This window comes from Rhineura floridana, chromosome 6 (assembly GCF_030035675.1).
Source record: "Rhineura floridana isolate rRhiFlo1 chromosome 6, rRhiFlo1.hap2, whole genome shotgun sequence".
NCBI classification, from domain to species: Eukaryota; Metazoa; Chordata; class Lepidosauria; order Squamata; family Rhineuridae; genus Rhineura; species Rhineura floridana.
This window is the reverse complement of record NC_084485.1, coordinates 76760174-76781620: the sequence shown is the minus strand read 5'-3', so window position 1 is coordinate 76781620 and position 21447 is coordinate 76760174. Positions and strand designations below refer to the sequence as shown.

Sequence of the window (21447 nt, the reverse complement as noted above, 5' to 3'; positions counted from 1 at the left end):
TTTGTTTTTGCTTCAACACAGACTAACATGGAAATTCTTCTTAATGAAGCATCATTATTCCTTGATCTCTTGAAGTTCACTAATACCACCAAATGTTACGTGTGGCCTGTTCTCCCCATTAAAACAAAACAAGATTGCTTAAATAGATTTGCTTCCCAGACGCAAACAGCACCCTGGGGTTGTTTGGAACCATGGATAATCAGAATTCTATTTGGAAGAGAACTCTTCTGAGTCCAGCAAATTGAGGGAACTGGGGCGGAATGAGGATCAACACCACAGATTGAGATATTAGTACCCTAACTGTAGAAAAGTTGAGCTAAATGACAACATTCTGGGAGGCCACATGTCAATGGTGGGTGGTGTCAGAAGCAAAAGTGAGCAGAACAATGAATGAATGAATGAATGAGTAATTTATTACGGTGCATAGACCAGCAAAAATTGCACAATAGTAAAAACCATTAAAAGAATATAAAATTTAACAATTAAAATAGTTAAGCCGAAGATGCTGCCGTAATTGAATTCATAAAGGAGTCAGTATTACATTAGCCCTCCGTAGTTAAGCGCTTTCTGCAGCATATGGTGGCTGCACAGAAGCTTGCCACCTTGGCAGTCACTTGGGGGGTGAAATCTGATAGAAGAAATTTCACATAAAAGGCTTCTTCCCAGCCAGGTATACTTTGAAGGATGGGGAAAATTAGGACAGAGAGTAAATCGCGATAGAAAGTACAGTGCAGTAGAACGTAAATCGCGATAGAAAGTACAGTGCAGTAGAACGTAAATCGCAATAGAAAGTACAGTGCAGTAGAACGTGAATCGCAATAGACAGTACAGTGCAGCAGAACGTGGTCCACTGTCTCGATTGCCCCTTCTCCACAGGGACAAAGTTGCTCCTTAACAGGAATTTTTTTAAACTTTCCATCCAGATAGACCGATGGTAGAATATTAAATTTGGCTCGAGTGAAAGCTTCAGAACAATAAATGTGAATTTTACTTTTGTACAGAACACTAATTTCTTCACACTCGCATATTTACGTCCTCCATCCAGGCAAGTAAGAAACATATTGCAGCCAGGAAAAAAAAACAAGGAGAGAACAACGCAGGCCTGATCGGGTGTGTGGCTCAGGAGGATGAGTGGCGTAGGGAGAGTTCTGAGGGCCAGACAGGCATGGAGGGCCACATTTGGCCCATGGACCTGAGGTTCACCATCCCTGTTCTATGATTCCCACCCCCCAAATGCAACAGAGCTTTCAAAAGCCAATGAGTCGTTCAAAAGACTGCCAGATTCAAAGTTTTTACTATTCTGAGGTGAATGAGATCCAGCCTATGCCTGGTTTTGATCTGGCCTAGAATCCCCAAATTATCTCTTGCTCTGATACGTTTCGTACTCCTCTTGCCTAGAACCTTTACTTGCAATATCTAAATCTGGCTCAGCTCATGCCATCCCTGCCAGTTCACCAGATGTGCCATACCTGATTCTTGTTCAGCTCACAGTCTTTGTACTCCGTTTCCCCTTGCTCCTGGAAAGTTACAATGATAAAACCTACAAAGATGTTCATCATAAAAAAGGCTATGAGGATGAGATAGATGATAAAGAAGATGGCAATGCCCATTCGATAGTTGTATATGGGTCCCATGTCCTCACTGTGGGTATCAATTGCTTGGTACAATAACCTGGAAAGGTTAAAAACGCAATCAAGATTAATGGGCATGGACAAGAGGCCTTTGAAGAAATGGGCTGTGAAAAGACTTCGTTTGATGGGTTATCAGGCCAGGTGCCCATGCCTCCTTTGACAGGGGCTGCCCACTCTCTCAAAGGGTTTTCCATACAATCAGTTTATAGCTGAATAAATGTACAGCTATAACTCATTTGCTGGGTGCGTTCCAGACAGCTTTTTTAAAAATTCCACTGTAGGTGTATTATTCTATTTAAATTCTCAAAACACAATATTTTATTGCTGAGAAAAAAAAAATTTAACCCTAGCAACTGCATCAGTTATGATACCAACTGCCATGGTTACATGAATGCCTTGCGCAGCTATTTGTGCCTATAACATCATTAGTGATGTGCATTAAAGTGTCTCCTTTCTGTGCCATTTTGCTTGCACAATATAGCTTAGCTAATTAGCAACAGTAGCAGCATACCAGCTACTTCCTTTATATATTCCCAACAGCCCACCTTGAACCCTTCCTCCATATTGGGTTCTGCACTTACTCTGGCCATCCTTCAAAGGTGGATACAGTGAAGAGAGACATCATGGCTGACAACACATTATCAAAGTGGAAATCATTGCGTGACCACACTCGCTTATGTACCACAACCTGCGTTGGATCAGCATCAACGTATGTGATGAAGTATCCCCTGGGATGAGAAACCTCATATTATTTACAAACAAGGACCCCGCATCTTTTGTGAATTTATATTTGACTACACTGCAGTTCTACACAGACCAACACAGAAGTAAGTTTAACTAAATTCAACTAAGGATCCTAGCTTTAATTTCACTCATGTTGAGCCAGTCACTTAATGACAGTCACTTGACTTCACTACAGTGAAACAGAAACTTGCTCAAGTTGCTTAAGATTAACACAAAAGTTTATGATTTTCTGTATGTTGGGGGCTTTGTTACTGGAGAAAGTTCAAGGAGCAGCAGAAAGATTCAGCTGGGCCAAAAATTAGGAAATATTTTACAAAGCTGTCCATTCGGCAATGGAACCAGTTTCTTTTATGGGAGATTTTAAAGCAAGATCCTCCGTGGCGCAGAGTGGTAAGCGGTGGTAACGCAGCCGAAGCTCTGCTCACGGCTGGAGTTTGATTCCAACGGAAGGAGGAAGTCGACTCTCCGGTAAAAGGGGTTGAGGTCTACTCAGCCTTCCATCCATCTGTGGTTGGTAAAATGAGTACCTGAAATACGCTGGGGGGTAATGAAAGAAAGGCCGGGGAAGGAACTGGCAAAACCACCCCATATATACGGTCTGCCTAGTAAACGTCGCAAGACATCATCCTAAGAGTCGGAAACGACTCGCACTATAAGTGCAAGGACACCTTTACCTTTTTAAAGGAAAACATTTGTTTAGCATTTAGAGTTAGGAAATCATGCCCCTCGCTCAGGTGATAAAAGTATATTATGCTAGAACTAACCCATATAGCTTTGTGATAAGAACCACCAAGCATTTGGCTTATTGCTTATTACTACTTTTATTGTTATTACACATGAACTTCTGTACACCTGTATCTTAAGGGTTTGGGGGAGAGGAGGAAGAAGAATGTTCACCACATGTTGTAATCTAAACCTCAAAATAAAACCAGACTTGAATTATACCAAGCTCATCTCCCAAAAGCACATGCAAAAACTGAACTGCTCTAGGTTTTGAAATGGATGAATGGTTGTACTCCATGACATCATCTTCAATGAGCTACATAACACACCTTCACAACACCTGATTTTTCACCAATTTCTTTGTGGTGAACCTAGATGTTAAACAAAATGTGTAGCTCCTACCAAACATGTCAAGTGTTCTCCACCATGTAGCACACAGTAGAATTTACTTTTGTTTTGTGAAGTCATAATTTCCACCCTGCCCGTGCTGCAGCCAGTGGAAGCCAATTATGTTGAGGGATGGGGTGGGTGGGACACAGAGCATCATGACATCACAACATAAGGTAAATTCCACTAGATGTGCCTGCCTGCCTGTTTGGTGAGTGGAAGATGGAGTGCCGCACCAGCAGAGTAACAATGGAGTTGCTGCAGGTGGATGCTGGCAGAGGCCAGCAGGGCTCGGTGGAGTGGCACCTCTGCCCACACACACACACACACACACACACACACACACACCAAGCCTGGGGCAAAGAGTTTCAGTTGTGCTGTTAGTGCTTGCCCACACTGGAGTTTACTGTGTGTTTGCAGCTGTTTGTGTTCCCATTTAATTAGGATAGTCCACATGATGTTGCCCTCAAACAACACCAGTCTTGACGCTTTTCCCCAGTGAATTCAGGTTTTCCCAATACAAGATAATCCAATCAGCTGGGAGGAAATCAGGCTCCAAACTGCTCCACTCTGGGCCGCAGATTATTTGTTTCAGTGTTTTGGGGTGGTGGATCAACAGTCACTTTCTGCTACTCCCCTTTCCTCGTCCACTACTGCTTCTATATTTTAATTTCTGTCTAACCCATGTTCGTAGCTATTTCTGTCTCACTCCTGAATGGAAGAGCATATTCATACATCAATATTTATTTTGATCCCTTGAAAATGAAATGGACTGCCTTCAAGTCGATCCCAACTTATGGCAACCCTATGAATAGGGATTTCATGGTAAGCAGTATTCAGAGGGAGTTTACCATTGCCTCCCTCTGAGGCTAGTCCTCCCCAGCTGGCTAGGGCCTGCTCAGCTTGCCACAGCTGCACAAGCCAGCGCCTTCCTTGTCCGCAACTGCCAGCTGGGGGGCTACTGGACTCCTTGGGACTATGCAGCTTTCCCATGGCTGCACAGGTGACAGGACAAGTAACCCCTGAGCCACTCACTGTGGGGGTGATCTTTAGCTGGCCCTTGACACCCAGGAGATACGAGCGGGGATTTGAACTCACAGACTGTGGACCCAGCTAGGCTGTCCTCTCCACTGTGCTATACTAGCTGTTTTTGATCCCTTAGATTTCCACAAAAAAATAAATGGCACAAGCAAGCTACATTAAAAAGTTTTACATCTGAAACTTCAGTTTTAAGGATATGTAGATTTCCAGATATCTGGAAAACAAGCAATGGAGAATTTGGCCAGTGTGCTCTTTTCCCCCCAGAAATGCACAATTGCTCATGCCCAGTTTATTTGCAAACAGAATGAGTGGAAATATAAAATGAAAAGGTGGAGTCAAAAACAAACAGCAGGATTAATCCAACATACTGGAACACCCACTTGCATGGCCAGAAAATACCAGCTTTGCAGCTTGCATTGAATTTGCTGCATTGACTACTTGAACCAAATTCAAAGGTAAAAGGAGTTTATTTGCACTAAGGTACTGCTCAAATGCGGACAAGCCCTTAGCGTAACATTTGCTCTTGCCCACATTTTCCCACCATACTGTGATTATACTTTTCTAGATTGCAAAAGTGTATGATATATAATCAAGAGGAAGCTTACCTGCATTCTGGTTCAGTCATCTTGGTTAAATCTGTACAGCTGTAGAACTTCCCCTACATTTAAAACAGACATAAAAAATTGTAGAATTGTTGGGTTTTGTTTGTTTTTTTCCCAGTTATAATCTCATTAGTCCTGATAGTCCTGAAAAAACAATATTTTCAGCTACACAAAAGCCCAGGTACAGTGAAGAGAGGAAGTAGCAATTCATGACAGAGGATGTTATTTAACTAACTTTTTAGCACTAGCCCAATGAGTTTTTCTCCCTCACCTCCCTGCGCGTGCACCCCATGCTGTTCCCAATTCTGATGTGGAGGGCTGAGGGACCTCCCAGAACAGATTTCAGGGGCACATAGGGGGAGTAGAGCGGGAGATCATTCCATTGCGCAAGGAAAAATCTTTGCACTGAAGGAACAATCTACTTAGAGCTACATTGAATACAACCCAGAGAGTTTAGCATAATTGCCACTGCTGACCAACAAACCATGGGGAAATAGTATTGGGAAGGAATGAGATCTTGCCAGTTTTGATTTACCACTGAATGGAAAAAAAATTACCACTACCATGACATTATTGCTTTGGATGTATATTCTTGTAGGCTATCATCAACTGCCTTCAACTTGTTTCTTCCTGTAGATGTAGCAGAGGTAGCCACAATGGTGCCTTCCAGATGGTGTTATACTCCAACTCCCATTCGTTGCATCTAGCATGGATAATGGATAGGGAAGATGGAAGTCATAGTCCAGCAACATCTGGAGGGCACCCCTGAGTTACCCATTTCCTGTACAGGCCAGTTGTGTTTACTCTCAACCAAAGCTATTCTCCACACACAGCACTACCATATAAATAAGTGGCTCAGAGCCTTCTTTAGCCATCACCAACAGGAGAGGCACCTACAAAGGTGTGCGAGAAGAAGAGATGAACTAATCTATCAGTTTCATTTTCTCATTGTTTGAAATGTAGTTTGCCCCATTTCCACACATTTGTGATTTTGCATTTTCATTGCATTTCTTCCAATATACACATGTTTTAATGCATTTTTGTCTAGTGTACACATTGTTGCAAGGAATATTCACCTAACAGAATATATTTTAAAATGTAGTTTTCACTAGTATACACTTTTTATATGCATTCTTTGGTTGGAGAACTACACTGCAATATTTGGAAAAGTTCAAATTTCAAAGGAGAGCTACATTTTGGTTCACATATTGGTTTGGGAAATGCAGATCTGATAGGTTAACGTTAAAATGTGAACCAAACAAATTTCTCCCCCATCCCTAGCCAGAAGACAAGAGCAACTAAAACTTTCCATCCAAGGACGCACAACATATAGAACCTATAGCATGAGATAAGAAGAGGCTTCTTTCCACTTCATCCTCTATTTATTAAAGCTGCTTGTGGAAGTGGAGAAACCAGAACCTTCTGTCTCCCCATCTTCCAGCGATCAAGGCCCAAGAGCTAGCCTTCATGCTACAGCAGTTGGCATGCATGTTTCAAAGAGGAAGAGAGGTTTATTATTCACTGAATTAAAACCATGTTCCGAATCTCATTCTGAGTAAGGTTGGAAAGTGATGCTTGAGTTTAGACCATAATCTGGATAGCAGAGAATTTGTAGAAGTTTGGACATGCTGTCAATTGGCAGAGTTGATGATAGGGAAGGATTCTGGCCAAACTATTGGCTTTTTTTGAGTGCTAGAGAACAGTCTCTTGAGAAGTTCTGATGCTCTTTTAAGTCCTTCTCTGTAATGTGTTTCACTCTAAGAGTTGTTTACATAATGACGATATTAATCCAGACAATTTAAGGCATTAAAGATGAGGGAAGAACACTATGGTAATTTGTAACTGTTTCTGTTTCATCTTACATTACATAACTTTGCATGTATATGTTCATCACCTTGAATATTTTTTGTGAAGGCCACACATTACACAATGACCTGAGAGAGACCAAACCAAAGATATTTGGCAAATAAAAATTTGTATTAGGTAAACAATTATTCAGAATATCAACCCTGAATCAATGATCTCTGGCAACAAACCCTTTACAAACTTGTGGAATGGAATAGGATGGAAGTTCATTCTTTCTTGAAAAGTTTCTCACCTTGAAGAGCTGCACCCCAATGCAGGCAAACATGAACTGCAACAAGGCAGTGACTAGCACAATGTTACCAATGGTCTTGAGAGCCACAAAAACACACTGTACTACATGCTAGAAAGAGGGGAGTGGAGGGGGAGGGAGAGAAAGAGAAAGAGGTTGGTTGGATTTTATTTGTCTTTCACTCATTGTAATTCTTCTGGATCACCCAGTATCCCCAATGCCCAAAACCACAGACCAGCAAAATATAACATGTAGGGAGGAAAAGTTCTGTCAGTTTCGGTTCTCCCAATTTCTCATTTTTCCAGTCTTAAATTCTGTTCTCCACATTTCTGCAGTAATTTTCAGGGTTTTTTTTAAAAAATCCTCATAAAAATTTCCCAGCATTTTAGTGTAAATTTCTCCTAATTTTTTGTAGGTGGCTTTGACTAATATACATATACTTGCAAGTAATTTCTCATCATATATTGCATTTTTGTAAGTTATTTTCACTCATATATTAATTTTTATGCACACCTTCCCTTAACATATGCATTTTTGTAAACATTAGCTGGTTGGTGAACTGCATTGTAAAATTCAAATAAGTATGAATTTCCATTGATAGCTGTGTTTTGGTTCTCATATTATTTCAGAAAGTGTGAATTTGACAGATTTGGCTTGAACGGAATTTCTCGCCCATCCCTAATAAGAAGTAGAGATTGCTGTGCATGTTACTGGCTTAGCGGAGGGAAGTCCTCATATTTCCCTTGCCATTGCCAATTTCTGGATTATCCAGGAGAGGGCAACATTCTCACAACCATGTATACCTTCAGTCCCTTTGCTCTGTTAATGGCTCTCAATGGTCGCAGTACTCTGAGCACCCTTAGAATCTTCACTACTGAGATGGCACTGGACCTGTTGAAGAAAATGAGGAAAATATTGTAGTGTGTGAACCCTTTTGTGCTTATGATACATTGTCTCAGTCTTGCCCACAAAGGCATCATGTGCAAAGAATGATTGAGGTTTTTAAATTAAAGTAAGAAAATGCTGTAGGACCACCTAGCTACCAGGATGGCTTCAGAGAATTCTTCAGAAGGGCAAAATCACTATCACTGCCTTGGTACTTTCAGTTTGACACTAAATCAACTCCCATTCCTCAAGCTCAAGCAGCAAGTTTCATTTCAGAACACGGAATTTGCATCAAAGGCAAACTGAGAATTAGAACTTGTATAGTCCAAATGCCAGTACCTGTGCTACCAACCTAAGCATACTCCCAGAGAGCAGGAGGTAAGAGAGAAACCTGGTATGTGAATTCTACTCCCTAATCTAGCTGGTACAACCAGCTACAGTAAACTATAGAATCAAAATGCCTTTGAAAAAGGTTTATCTGCGGGTGAAGGGACGAGTGGAAGAAAAAGGCAGGCCTATGCAGTTACTAAAACTGTTGCATAACCCAGCCAGTAGGATTCAACTGTAGAGATGATTGTATCTCCAGTTTTTATCCTGATGTAGTGGGGATGGGATGGGGGATAGTTGCTTGACTCTCAGGGCACATCTACCCCACAGACTTAAACTGGTTTAACAATCCCTCTTTCTAGGGAATTGTAATTCTGTGAGGGAGATAGGAGTCTCCTAACAACTCTCAGCACCCTTAACAAATGACAGTTCCCAGGATACTTTGGGGGAAACCATGAAAGTTAAAGTAGTATAAAATCAATATAAATGTATAGTGTAGATGAGGTCTCAATATATTTGACTGATGACAATGCTGGCTGTGAATATTTGCTGCTTTGGGAGCTTCAAACCTCCTCACCCTTTATGCATCTCCTACTCTTCAGGGCTTGAGATGCTGTCACCTTCATCATATAATATCTTCCTTATATTTTATTTTAGTAATAAACATATATTTCAGAATATTTCTTACTAATCTATCGTAAAACAGAACACACACATTCCTCATATCCCACAGTCCCACAGCTGCTGTCTAAGACATAAGGAAAATTATAATTCCTATTTTACTCCCCTCAGAGATGGCACTTCTACAGATTTATTTATTAGATTTATATATAATTGACAGGTTCCACACGAAATCCAAGTGTGACCCATTTGAAGACCTATATCAGATGCTCACTCAATTCCCATGGAGATGAGGGAGACAGCAACCACAAGCAAGTCCAGAATGTTGAAATAGTTGCGACAGAAGGATCCCTTGTGAAGGAAAGCACCATAAGCAGTCATCTGTGGGGAGCAGGAAGACTTGGTTAGGCCCAGTTTTGTGTCTCTCTGGGCTTACCCACATGGGAGCATTACTTTGTACTAAAGACGCTGTTTTTATCTCCATTTTCTATTTGCACTGTCCACAGTGAGGGCTCATTGCCAGCTGCAAACAGGGTGTTTTCTATTCACACTGAGGGGAAGGATCAATCATGCAGTTTCCTAATGACCACACCCTCTAATATAACATTTCCACTCCCTCTGGTTGCCTGGCAACTAAGCAAGCTCAGTTTGTTCTACCAGCTACAGTAGGTTCCATTTAAAAACAACAACAACCCAGAAGTGCAATTATTTGTACTTTCACTGGCATGATATAGCTGAAATACAAATCTTTGTTTGGGCAGTGTTATGCTTTTGCGTACAAGTTAGGGGGAAAAGAAAAATAACGGCACTGTGTGCAACAGGAGAGCACCTGGAAGTTGCTTGTCAGCCCAAGGAAACAAAATGAAAGAAGGGAGGAGACAGTGGACGTGGAGAGGGGGACGATTGACACACCCACCTAAAAGCATTGGAGCAAAGCATCTGCAAGCACTAGAAATATGGAGTGACAACTTTTTTTCTTCCCTTTTTGTATTATCAGTAGATTGGGTTAGTAAGCATTTACAGGGGGGAAACTGCGTGACAGCTTCTGTTTGCCGGTAACGTCATGTGAACCATGCAAATTAAAAGGAGATTTGAGTAGCACCAAACACACAGTAAACCACTGTGTAGGTGAGCCCTCTGTTTCTACAAGGATGCTTCTCTCAGTGATGTAATTCTGAACACCATTTGGACATGTGAATGCTGCCTGTCGTGCTGAGGATGAAGCCATTGTTTGAGAATGAATACTTCATCATAAGCACAGAAAGGTCACACCCACACTGTACATTTAAAGCACTCTTATATCACTTTTACAGCCATGGCTTCCCCCAGAGAATCCTGGGAACTGAAGTTTGTCAAGGGTGCTGGGATTTGTAGCTCTGTGAGGGTTTTCCTAACAACTCTTAGCACCCTTAACAAACTACAGTTCTCAGGATTCTTTGGAGAAAGCCATGACTGTTAAAGTGGCAAAAGAAAGCTTTAAAAGTATGGTACAGATGTGATTAAAGTTGGCAAGCCTGAATTTGAGACTACTGGTGGTTAACCAGTTGTGATTTTTAGCACAATAAAAAGTGATGCTATAAGCATAATTAACTCATTTTGACATTCCAAAATGGTTATGGGAATTGGCTCTGTGTTTTTACTTTATTTGTGAGGTTGTTTGTGGGAAATCCTATATCTAAGTCCTTAAGACCCTCTATAGACCCTCCGTGGCGCAGAGTGGTAAGCGGCGGTAACGCAGCCAAAGCTCTGCTCACGGCCAGAGTTCGATTCCAATGGAAGGAGGAAGTCGAATCTCTGGTAAAAGGGGTCGAGGTCCACTCAGCCTTCCATCTATCCATGGTCGGTAAAATGAGTACCCGGCATATGCTGGGGGGTAAAGAAAGGCCAGGGAAGGAACTGGCAATCCCACCCCATATATACGGTCTGCCTTGTAAATGTCGCAAGACGTCACCCTAAGAGTCGGAAACGACTCGCACTACAAGTGCAGGGACACCTTTACCTTTACCTAAGATAGCTCTGTCTCTCTCTCTCTCTGCAAGTTTCTATGTAATTCTGCCTTTGATTTATACATAGACAATCAGTGTGTACCTTGTGGTTTGTACCTCTTTTCTGACTACCTCATTTGGTGTACATCTGTGTTTTTGTATGTGAAACATTCAATTGAATGAGGAACCATGATTATTTGTTTACTTACAAGATGGATAGGCTACCATCTAACAACACAGTTCTCAGGTCAGCTTACAACAGAAAATAAAACAGTTAAAAAATCAACAATATGAGACCTACTATATAGGGATTACTGTGGCCTTCTATAACTGTGTAGGTTAATAGATTACGTCTTCATAGTTGGAATTTTGCCTTACTTTGAACTTTAGTTTTAGGTTTATAGCCTGACACTCATTTTTGTTGTATGCTTATTTGTTGATGGTTACATTGTATTTATATGTTGTGTGACTAGTTTTATTCACATCTTTATATATTGTCTTGGAAACTTCCCAATAAAGGGCATCTAAGAAATGTTTTAATTCATTCATTAAAATAGAATTGCCCCTGTAGTGCTGCAAATTTGCTAACTTTATGTACATCTACTTGCCTGTAGGCTCCAACCTTGTGTTGAGTCTAATGTTGCCACACTTCTATTGTCACTTGGAAATCCAGGTAACATGCAGATCACCATGTGGGTGAAGTTTATAGATGGTCAGATCTCCATATGGATAGAACTGGACTGCAAAAGGATTGTAGCTGGCTATTTTTCCACCCTGAGGTCAGCCTTGTTCTCCATCCTTGGGTCCCAAGAACTTGCTGGACTACAACCCGCATAATCCCTGTCCATTAGTCATGCTGATCAGGGCTGATGGGAGCTCAAATTCAACAACATCCGAGGACCCAAATCTGGGGGAGATTGCTTTAGTTCAGTGGTTCCCAACCTTTTTTCCCCCTTTGGACCACTTGAAAATTGCTGAGAGTCTTGGTGGACCACTTAATGTTTCTGCCTGTTGTAACAACTGTCCTAGATACTATGTGCCTTTGTATTGTATTGTTATTGCTTCTTTTATTTCTCATATAGAGATGTTGATAGAATTCACATTGTAACACAATAAAATACAATATAAAAATAAAAGATGCAATAAAATACAATTAAAAATTAATATGAATATGTAATACAGATATGCCACAGACCACCTAAATGAAGCTGCAGATTATCAGTGGTCCATGGATCACAGTTTGGGAGCCCATGCTTTAATTCAAACATTAGAACAGATTTGTGGGCCAGTGTTGGCAATGTCTTTATAACTGTACCCCACATATTGAAAAAAAAATAGAGAGCATCTAATTTAGGGCCAGACTGCACATGACTTCTATCACATAGTTTGTGCTTGACAGCAGTCTTTTTCTTTCACAGATTTGCAGTGTGTGCGTGAGTGGGGGCGGGGAAATCCAGTATACGTGGGGACAAGCTTGTTTGGCAATACTGAGGAGCACAATGACAAAGCTAGAATGGCAAAGAACTCTGGATTGTATCCAATATTAGTCCGATTCAGAGTAGACCCACTGAAATTAATGAACCTAAGTTGGTCATGTTCATTAATTTCAATGGGTCTACTCTGAGTAGGACTAGCACTGGATACAACCCATTGTGATTACTTGTATCCAGCAATATAGAAGTCTTTTTGTTTAAAATATTTTTATACTGCGCTTCATCACATCAAATTTCAGGGCACTGGACAGCATAAAACAAGTACAACCCACCCCCCAAACCAGGAAAAGAGCTAACCAAACTTTAGAACAAACTAAAACTTGCTGTATTAAATCAGTTACTTACAACAGTGGTGAGGAACCTCTGGCCCATGGGCCTAATTAGGCCTGCCAGGCCTCAAATTTGACCTCCAAAGCTGCTTTGGCCAAGTCATACCCACCTGCCCTACTCCTGACCTCATATATGACATCAGGTGTGGGACAGGTAAAGATGCAAAAAATGAAGTTTGTAGGCACCACTGATCAGTTGATTGGCAGCACCTGCAAAGCCCTGTGCATAGTGCCTTATGTGACTCTTTGCAAGCTTCAACAATCAGCTAATCACTGGTGCTTGAAGAGATCCTTGCGTGGTGCTCTGATGTCTTTGCGTGGTGCTTTGATGATCAGCTGATTGTTGGGGCTTCAAAGTGCCAAGTACCACATAGTGCAAAAACAGGTCACCTGACATCGTTGTGATGTCAGATGGCCGTGTGTGTGGACATATGGATCCAGCGTTCTGGCCAGATCCAATTACCCACTCCTGATTTAGAACATTTATACCCAATCTCATGATATTCATGTCATGTGGGGACTCAACTTGCTAAATCCCTTCATCCAACCCTGAAAAAGGCACATAAATGAGAATATCAAATTCTGTGGGGGGCATTCTGTATGAAAGGGTATGTAGCTCACCTTTAGAACAATTTCCACTGTGAACACAGAAGTGAAGCAAATGTCAAAATATTCTAGAACCTGGAAACAAGCAAGTTACTTTTATCAGTAGGACTCAAATTGCAACCCTTCCAAGTACTCATACCAACTCATACCAAATCCAAGAAACCCTAGAGGTCTATATTGTACTGTAAAAGGTTGTACTGTAAAAATATTATTAACTAAGCCTTCATGTTTTGTCTACATAAGAGTTTAATTTGTATTTATTTATTTATTTATTTATTTAATAAATTTATTAAATTTATATCCCACCCCTCCTCCCAGAAGGAGCTCAGGGCGGCAAACAAAAACACTAAAAAAATCTTTAAAGCAAAACATCTTATTTAAAAATCTTAAAAACAAGTTTAAAAATAAATATTTAAAACATCTTTTTTAAAAAAACTAAAAACAATTCAAATTACATTTAACCATGTATTAATTATTATTGCCATACATTTGGATCAACCATTTCCAACACTGTGGGGGTGCTTTCTCTGCATAGGAACATAGGAAGCTGCCTTATACTGAATCAGATTGTTGGTCCATCTTAGGGCTTATCCACATGAGAGCATCACTTCATAATAAAGACACTGTTTTTACCTCCATTTTCTATTTGCACCGTCCACAGTAAGGGCTCAATGCCAGCTGCAAACACAGTATTTTCTATTCACACTGAGGGGAAGGATCAATCATGCTGTTTATTAATGACCACATCCTCTAATTTAACATTTCCACTCCCTCTGGTTGCTTGACAACCGAGCATGCTGCATTGGGTTCCTTTAAAAAAACCCAGAAGTGTGAATATCTGTGTTTTCCTTGGTAAGATAAAGCTGAAATACAAATCTTTGACTGAGCAGTGTTATGCTTTTGTGCACAAGTTAGGGGGTACAGAAAATAATGTCACCATTTGCAGCAACACGAAAATGCAGAAGGAGGAGAGCAGCCTGAAGTTGCTTTTTAGCTTACAAGAAATAAAATGAAAGAAGGGAGGAGGAGGCAGTGGGCGTGGAGAGAGGAACAATGGACACACCCACCTAAAAGCATCGGAGCAAAGCATCTGCATGCACTAGAGATACAGAGTGAAGATTTTTTTTCTTCCCTTTTCGTATTATCAGAGGATTGGATTAGAATGGATTTAAAGGGGGGAAACTGTGTGATTGCTGGTAACATCATATGAACCAGGCAAATTAAAAGGACATGTGAGTATCACTAAACACACAGTAAACCACCAAGTAGATGAGCCCTAGCTATGTATTGTCTTCACTGACTGGCAGTGGGCCTTCAGGTTTTCAGACAGGAGACATTCTCAGCTCTACCTGGAGATGTTGCATATTGAACTTGGGACCTTCTGCACACAAAACAGATGCTCTACCACTGAGCTATGGCCCTTCTCTAACGCAGGAGAAGAACTAGTAATGCTTTCATGGTGGTAGCCATTCTGTGGAATGGCTTCCCAAAAGAAGCCTGCCAGGCAACATGATTGCAGCGTTAGACAGACTCTCTAAACTTCTTTATTTACTCAGGTATTTTAAATCAGACTTTATTCCTTCAAGTGAATACATTAAACTTTTTACTCTTTGCCATTTATCTTCTGCTTTTAAGATGATTGTTACTTTTTTATTGTATGATTGGCTCCTTCCTTGTTGAGTTTCTGGAATGGCTTGAAGGCTCAACTTTTTAATCAGACCTTCAAGTTAGAACAGGGGTGGGGAACATTTTCTGGCTAGCTGGCTAGATTGTTATCTCCTTGACAACTGCTGGAACAAATTTGATAGGTGGGTGTGGCTGTCCACCTGTCAGTCACCCAACATCATAGTGACATCTTTCTAGCTATTAGAATGATGCTGCTGGGCTTTCTGGGATTTATGACTTCTGTTGTGGTTTTGTTCATTTAATTGGACTATTTTAAATGTAATAACATTTTCCTGTTTGTTTTTAGTTTTGTATTTTAACATTTATTATGTAATTGTGGCTTTAACTATTCTGATGTGTAAATTGTTTTTTTTATGAAGAGCGGCTGAGAAATTATATCAAATGAACAAATAAAATAAAATATTCATCTAGAGTGTCTTTTTAGGCAGAAAGCTGATCAATATATTTTATTACTAAATAGATTGTGAAAATTAAACATGCTTGCGCACAATTTTAAAACTAAAAACATGTAATTTTTTAAATGAATGCACTGGAGGTTTTATGTGTCTGTTCATGTTTGGGGCACCTCCAGTTGTAGTAGTTACCTATATGTTCAGGGATGATTCACACATGCAAACCAGTCACTTATGTTTAACTATTGCCACTTGTTATTGCCCTTAGCATGTAGCTCCAATTCATACCAAGCAGTTTACACTAAGAGGCAGCTACAATGGATGAAGACTTTCATAAGTCAGTCTAGACCAGCCTTTCCCAACCGGTGTGCCTCCAGATGTTGTTGGACCACAACTCCCATCAGCCTCAGCCATTGGCAATGTTGGCTGAGCCTGATGGGAGCTGTAGTCCAACAACATCTGGAGGCACACCGGTTGGGAAAGGCTGGTCTAGACCATCCCCTGTTCCCAGGTCAGGAACGCACAATCACTCCTATCTAGTCACCTGATTTCTGAAGGACACGGCACGTATTGGATCTTCAGCTGCCAGTGAGATGCTGCTGAGCAGGATGAAGAGGAGGATGAAGTTGGTGAACCAGGTGGCGTTGACAATTCGGTGGCATAGTACACGGATCCTGAAGAGGACAAGGTAGGGAGAGAGAGGGAGGCTTAAGCAAAAGGGTCCATAGTGGAAAGGGCACCTGAAGGGGAGTTAGACTGTTGATGGGAGAAGTTGCATATGTGACATTTCTATCCCCTTCAGAGTTCTTTATTTGGCCACTCTACCAATATTTACCACACATTAAAATTATCTAGTTGAGCCTGTGTTTTTGTGCGTTCTTGGATGGCCCAGTCCAAGGCATTATTAAAGCAATTGCTATCTTACAGTCCTTCCACTGTCACACGGCAGCACTTTTACTGCTGTGTTTACTTTTACACTGTGGACAGTGGAAGGACTGTAAGATAGCAATTCCTTTAATAATGCCTTGGACTGGGCCATCCAAGAACCCACAAAAACACAGGTTCAACTAGATGATTTGATAACCATTCAGGGAAAGTTTGAAGACCAAGAGGCTGGTCTGAAGGCACCAGCCTATACCAATTCCTTCTCTGAGGTTAAGCAGTCCTGGTCAAATATACTCCCTCTTAGATCTCCCTTATAACTGAGTTTATAGCCAGAAACCTGTCACATGCCTAGATAAGAGAAAGAGAGAAAAAGAGAGAGAGAGGAAGCAACAGGACCTACTTGTTGGTTGGGCTAAAGATGAAGAATGCACTGGCCTCGGGCATGGGCACTGCCTTCTCCTTTAACTGCAGCTCTGCTAGGGGACGTGGCCTAGGACTCAGTGGGATTTCAGGCTCATCTTCTTCATCGTCACCTGCAGGGCACAGAGTCAGTCACTGAAAAGCTTTCTGCATAAGTTTTCCCACTAAATGTTAGTTCACAGACACTCCAGACCCAGAACCTCCCCTAAATTTCATAGTAGTAACCAATGCTGCCATGTTCAGTGCTGTAACAAATTCGTGTAGCAGGATTCATGAACACTTCTTGCCATGGCAGCACACATCCCTGGATAATGATACAAACACCTTCCCTTGCTTTCATTCAGTTTTTGTTCTGGACTTTGCCCTTTGTGCATAACCCTTAACTTCAAAATTATTGCTCCCTCACTTGGCGAGATTCTCAGCTTGTATAGTCAATGGTTTCGTTCCCAAATTACAGCTAATGGGGGCCAAAAGTTAAATTAATTAAAGCATTTAATGTGCCTGATTTATGTTCCTTATATTGTTATTTAAATTGGGGGAGAGGAATGACTGGCACTGTGGTGTGCATTGAAAGAGGCTTTAACCCCTTCCATGATCCCAATGAAACCATGTCCCTCCCCAGCTGCTTGTCACCCTGGGAGGGAAGCTTTCATGGCACTAGCAGTGGAAGTGTCCCCTCCAGGCCATATTCCATCTGGGCAAGGGGCAATTTTCATTAGGATCATGGTGTGGGGAAGAAAGGGTCTCTCTCTCCCCCTATGGTGTTAAGATGGGCAGAGTGAGCTCTCAGTAGTTACACCATCTTCAGAAGTGCAGTGAATGGAAGCCTGGGAGAAAGCTTTCTCTGTGGCAGCCAATAAATTGTGGAAGTATCTCCCCCACAAAAGTGCATCTAGCATCTTCATGGTACAGCCTCCACCATTTGCTGAAGACACATCTCTTTACCCTGGCATTTGACATTTAAGGTATTTTGTTTTGTGGGACCATCTCTATTGTTTTTTGTTTGGAACTGTTTTACTTGATTTTATAATTGTATGATTATATTGTTGTAACCCACCCTTGGACCTTGTGGTGAAGGGCAAGTATAAAGAAATAAATTGCTCTCCTCGGTGCTCTATTTAAAGAACAAAAATCAAGCACACTAAATGTTTATGCATATTTAATGTCACCATCTAGTTTGGCCCTAAGAGCCTTTGTTTTGATTGAATGCAGCCAGTGGGTAAGAAGAAAAGCTCCAAGTTACAGAACCCAGACCTATTCCCTTTTTCTCTTGCACCCACGAAGCATGGCAGCTTTGCCTCTTTGCTCCACTCTTTGTGCAAGCCAGAAAGCAAACAGTTTTCCCTTTCATCCAAACTGGGAAATGATAGTTAACTTCAGAACAAGCTAAGACAGTAAGCCAACTTCAAACCACAGCTTCATATCCTGGCTTGTTCTGAAGTTAACTGCAGTTCCCTGCTTTGAATGAAATGGGCAACTATAGTTAATATAGTTAATAAACCTCCTGATTTGTTTACTGACTTCTGAGATGAGCAAAGGGGCTGCGTGACAGTCAAAAGTCTCATTCATACTTCAACTCATTATTAAGCCGAGGTATGAGCATGAGAAAGAACACATCTAAAGTGTCTCATCATCCCCAAACAGTGCAAGACAGTTCAACCCAGAACTCTCTTCTCTTAATGCCTGAAGAAAAGAGACAAACTTAGCCAAACCTTCCTTACCTGGGAAGTCAGCAGAGGGATAAGGGTCCTTGATCTCGTTGACATTTGATTCAAACTCATCCACTTTCAACTGAACAGAGGAAAGAAACATGAAATAAAGCTCAGTGGTGCAGCTTTGTCCTCTCACACCAACATTACGATGGAGAGGGCTGCAGAATGAGAACCTAGGGCAAGGAAGAAAAGGGGCTTGCCAATGAGCAAGAAAAGAACAGGTACACAGTAGAAATGACACACAGGGCCATTTCACACACTATGCATATCCTGCATGGAGAACGCTTGTGTGTACATGTGTGGAACAAACATGATAATTGGATATGTAATTTGCTGTGTTTACATCTCCTAGGAAGCCATGGCCAAACGTGAAACACTTACATGTATGGTCTTATATGGAACAGTTTCAGTGGGAAAAATATCCAGCATGTGAGGTGGCTCTCATGGTCCTGTTGTGTGAAGAACTGTTTTTAGGCTACAGTATGTTTTGTTTAATCAAGCTGTTTTTCGTTATGAATATGGAATTTGTCTAGCCCCATTTCCATTGAGACCAGAAACTGCCAGAAGAATGTCCTGGACAATTTGGAAACAGATGACATGAGTGCTTTTTGGAGAATGCTTGCTCTCATCATGTTCAGTAACCAAGAAGAGTTTGTGATAACTGGGAGCAATTCAGAACAGTGTTCACAAATCTGAATGATTATACTTATGGAGCTCCTGTAAGGCACTGGAGAACATCAGGGGTGGAAGAAGTGCCCATGCACTTGTTACAGAGATTCCTATACTCTTTTATTGTATTGTTTGTTCTTATCGGATTTTTACTGTTTTAAAATTCTATTTATACTTTTTTTTCATTTTTCATTAAGGACAAACAGAACAAGCAGTGTAACAACTCAGACCTCTATTTTTTCAGCTGTCAGTCTGGAGGGATCATTTGGTTTAAGTTGTCTATAGAACTTGCATTATGTGAATACTAAGGTTATATTTACTGTGTCAGAAATTGTGCTGTGCACATTTCAGGGCTTATCCAAACAGAGCGGGATAATCCACGGTTTCCATATTCAGTTTGTCATCTGATAGTCCTCACTTTGCCTTTTAGTTCGCTCTTTCTCAATTAAAAAAAATGCTTTTTTGCACCCACACCCACAGCGGTAAGACCCCTACATTCTTTTCACTTTTTCCAAGCTCCGCCTCTAAAACCTCCCCCTATCAACCAATTGGTCAGCAAAAAAATGACGTATGCTCCTCTCCCCCTTTGCAACAAAGCACAATATGGCTGTAAAGGAGTTCTCGCCTGGGAAGAAAAGGCTGCTGGTCGGTTTCACGCCTGCCTTGTATGTATTTGCGATATTATGCTTAAATGAATGTATGCTTTTCTGCCTTTATTGATATTTAAGGAGATACACACACTGGCAATTGCACTTATTTCTCCAAAAAAGCAAGAAATGTGTCACACACACCCTTCTCCCTTTCCTTCCCAGGGAGAATGAAATCGACAAAACTTTCAGGAGCAGGCTTGAAACTGATCAGAAGCCCTTTCCTTGTTTGTATTTGCTGATATTACACTTAAAGGAATGTATGCTTTTCTGATTTGAAGCAAAAAACCCAGCAAGTAGAATGAAATTGACAAAGCTTTCCGAGGCAGGCTGAAACCGACTCTCCCCCTTTCTCGCTTGCTGTGCATTGCAGATCTCACCCAGAGCGGCCACCCAGTTTGCAGGCTGGCAAAATATTAAATGCATCTGCACAGTAGTTGCAGACCCCTCCCAACACCCCACCATTGTGATGATTGCTGTAAAGTCCACGGTATTGCATCCTAACTCCTGAAGGCACAGCGGATGATTCCTGATTTTAAACAGCAAATCGCATTTTTGCAAGGAGCGGATTTAACCTGCGAAAATGCGTAACAGTGCAAGATGTCATTTGGACAACAGAAAAATAATGAACACACATAGCGGGCGTGTCACACATTTTGCAGTCGTCTGGATGAGCCCTCAGTAAGATGATATAGCATCACTAAACAAGATGTATACACTCTAACACCAATGGTTATATTTTTGTATTTTATTCTATTTATAGCATTGTTGGCTACTCTGTGAAGGCTTTTTTGTCTTGAAAAGTGGGATATAAATACCTAAATAAATCAAACAACACAAGGCACCAGAAGCTTTCACCCATGTGGCTGACCTTGGCTGTGGTGGGGATTCCTTCTCCCTTGGCTTTCTGTTCCAGCTTCTTAGCTAGCAACTGTTTTTCATCTTCTGATTTCTCAGGGTAACCTCTAGAGGTAAGAAGCAACAAAAGCAAGAGGAGAATGCTTGGGGGGGGAATCTTAACAGTGAGTCAGACACCATATCGGCTCCCAGATGAGAGCCCAGAGGTAGTTAGTGTCATGGCCCCCGGGAGGCAGAACTGACCGGGCCATTTTCTTTCTTTTCTTCTCTTCGTCTTTGGCTTTCTGAGCAGAGGTCAAAGTTTCAGCCTCAGCAAGATTGTCCACAGCAATGGCCAAGAAAACATTGAGCAAGATATCTGGATTGTTGGGAGCAAGGCTAAGGAATTTTACGGTTCAAGTTTAGATAATATAGAACTGAAGAATCGAGAGCTATTATTCTTAGGCTAATAATCCCAATAATAGGGTGGGGTGTATTAACTGCAGCTTCCCACACCATTCAGTTTGGCAGATTAGCACAAAATGAAAAGTGTAGGAAGCAGACAGAATAAATGGGAACCTGGAAGAGGCAGAGTGATTTTTCCTAATGCCAGAAAAAGGCATTAGGATCCTGATGTGCAGATTGTATAGCTGCCACTGGTACTCATAGCCACATGCTCACTCCAGTCGACAGTGTGGATGGACAAAGGACTGGCTTAAAATGCTGACAC

At 41.3% G+C, this 21447-nt stretch overlaps 1 protein-coding gene across 2 annotated transcripts in view; it reads right to left on the bottom strand.

Moving 5' to 3' along the window:
- Positions 1-21447, bottom strand: part of CACNA1S (calcium voltage-gated channel subunit alpha1 S) — a 100839-nt gene that overhangs the window by 42333 nt on the left and 37059 nt on the right. For both annotated transcript variants that reach the window (XM_061632497.1, XM_061632499.1), the window contains exons 14-25: positions 20982-21096; positions 20752-20845; positions 18574-18643; positions 16833-16965; positions 16092-16221; positions 13485-13544; positions 9331-9437; positions 8027-8114; positions 7227-7334; positions 5132-5184; positions 2213-2359; positions 1470-1671 (exon numbers count right to left, since the gene is read on the bottom strand). In XM_061632497.1, the coding sequence (XP_061488481.1) occupies positions 1470-1671; positions 2213-2359; positions 5132-5184; positions 7227-7334; positions 8027-8114; positions 9331-9437; positions 13485-13544; positions 16092-16221; positions 16833-16965; positions 18574-18643; positions 20752-20845; positions 20982-21096 (1307 nt within the window). The remainder of the gene's footprint in view (positions 1-1469; positions 1672-2212; positions 2360-5131; positions 5185-7226; positions 7335-8026; positions 8115-9330; positions 9438-13484; positions 13545-16091; positions 16222-16832; positions 16966-18573; positions 18644-20751; positions 20846-20981; positions 21097-21447) is intronic.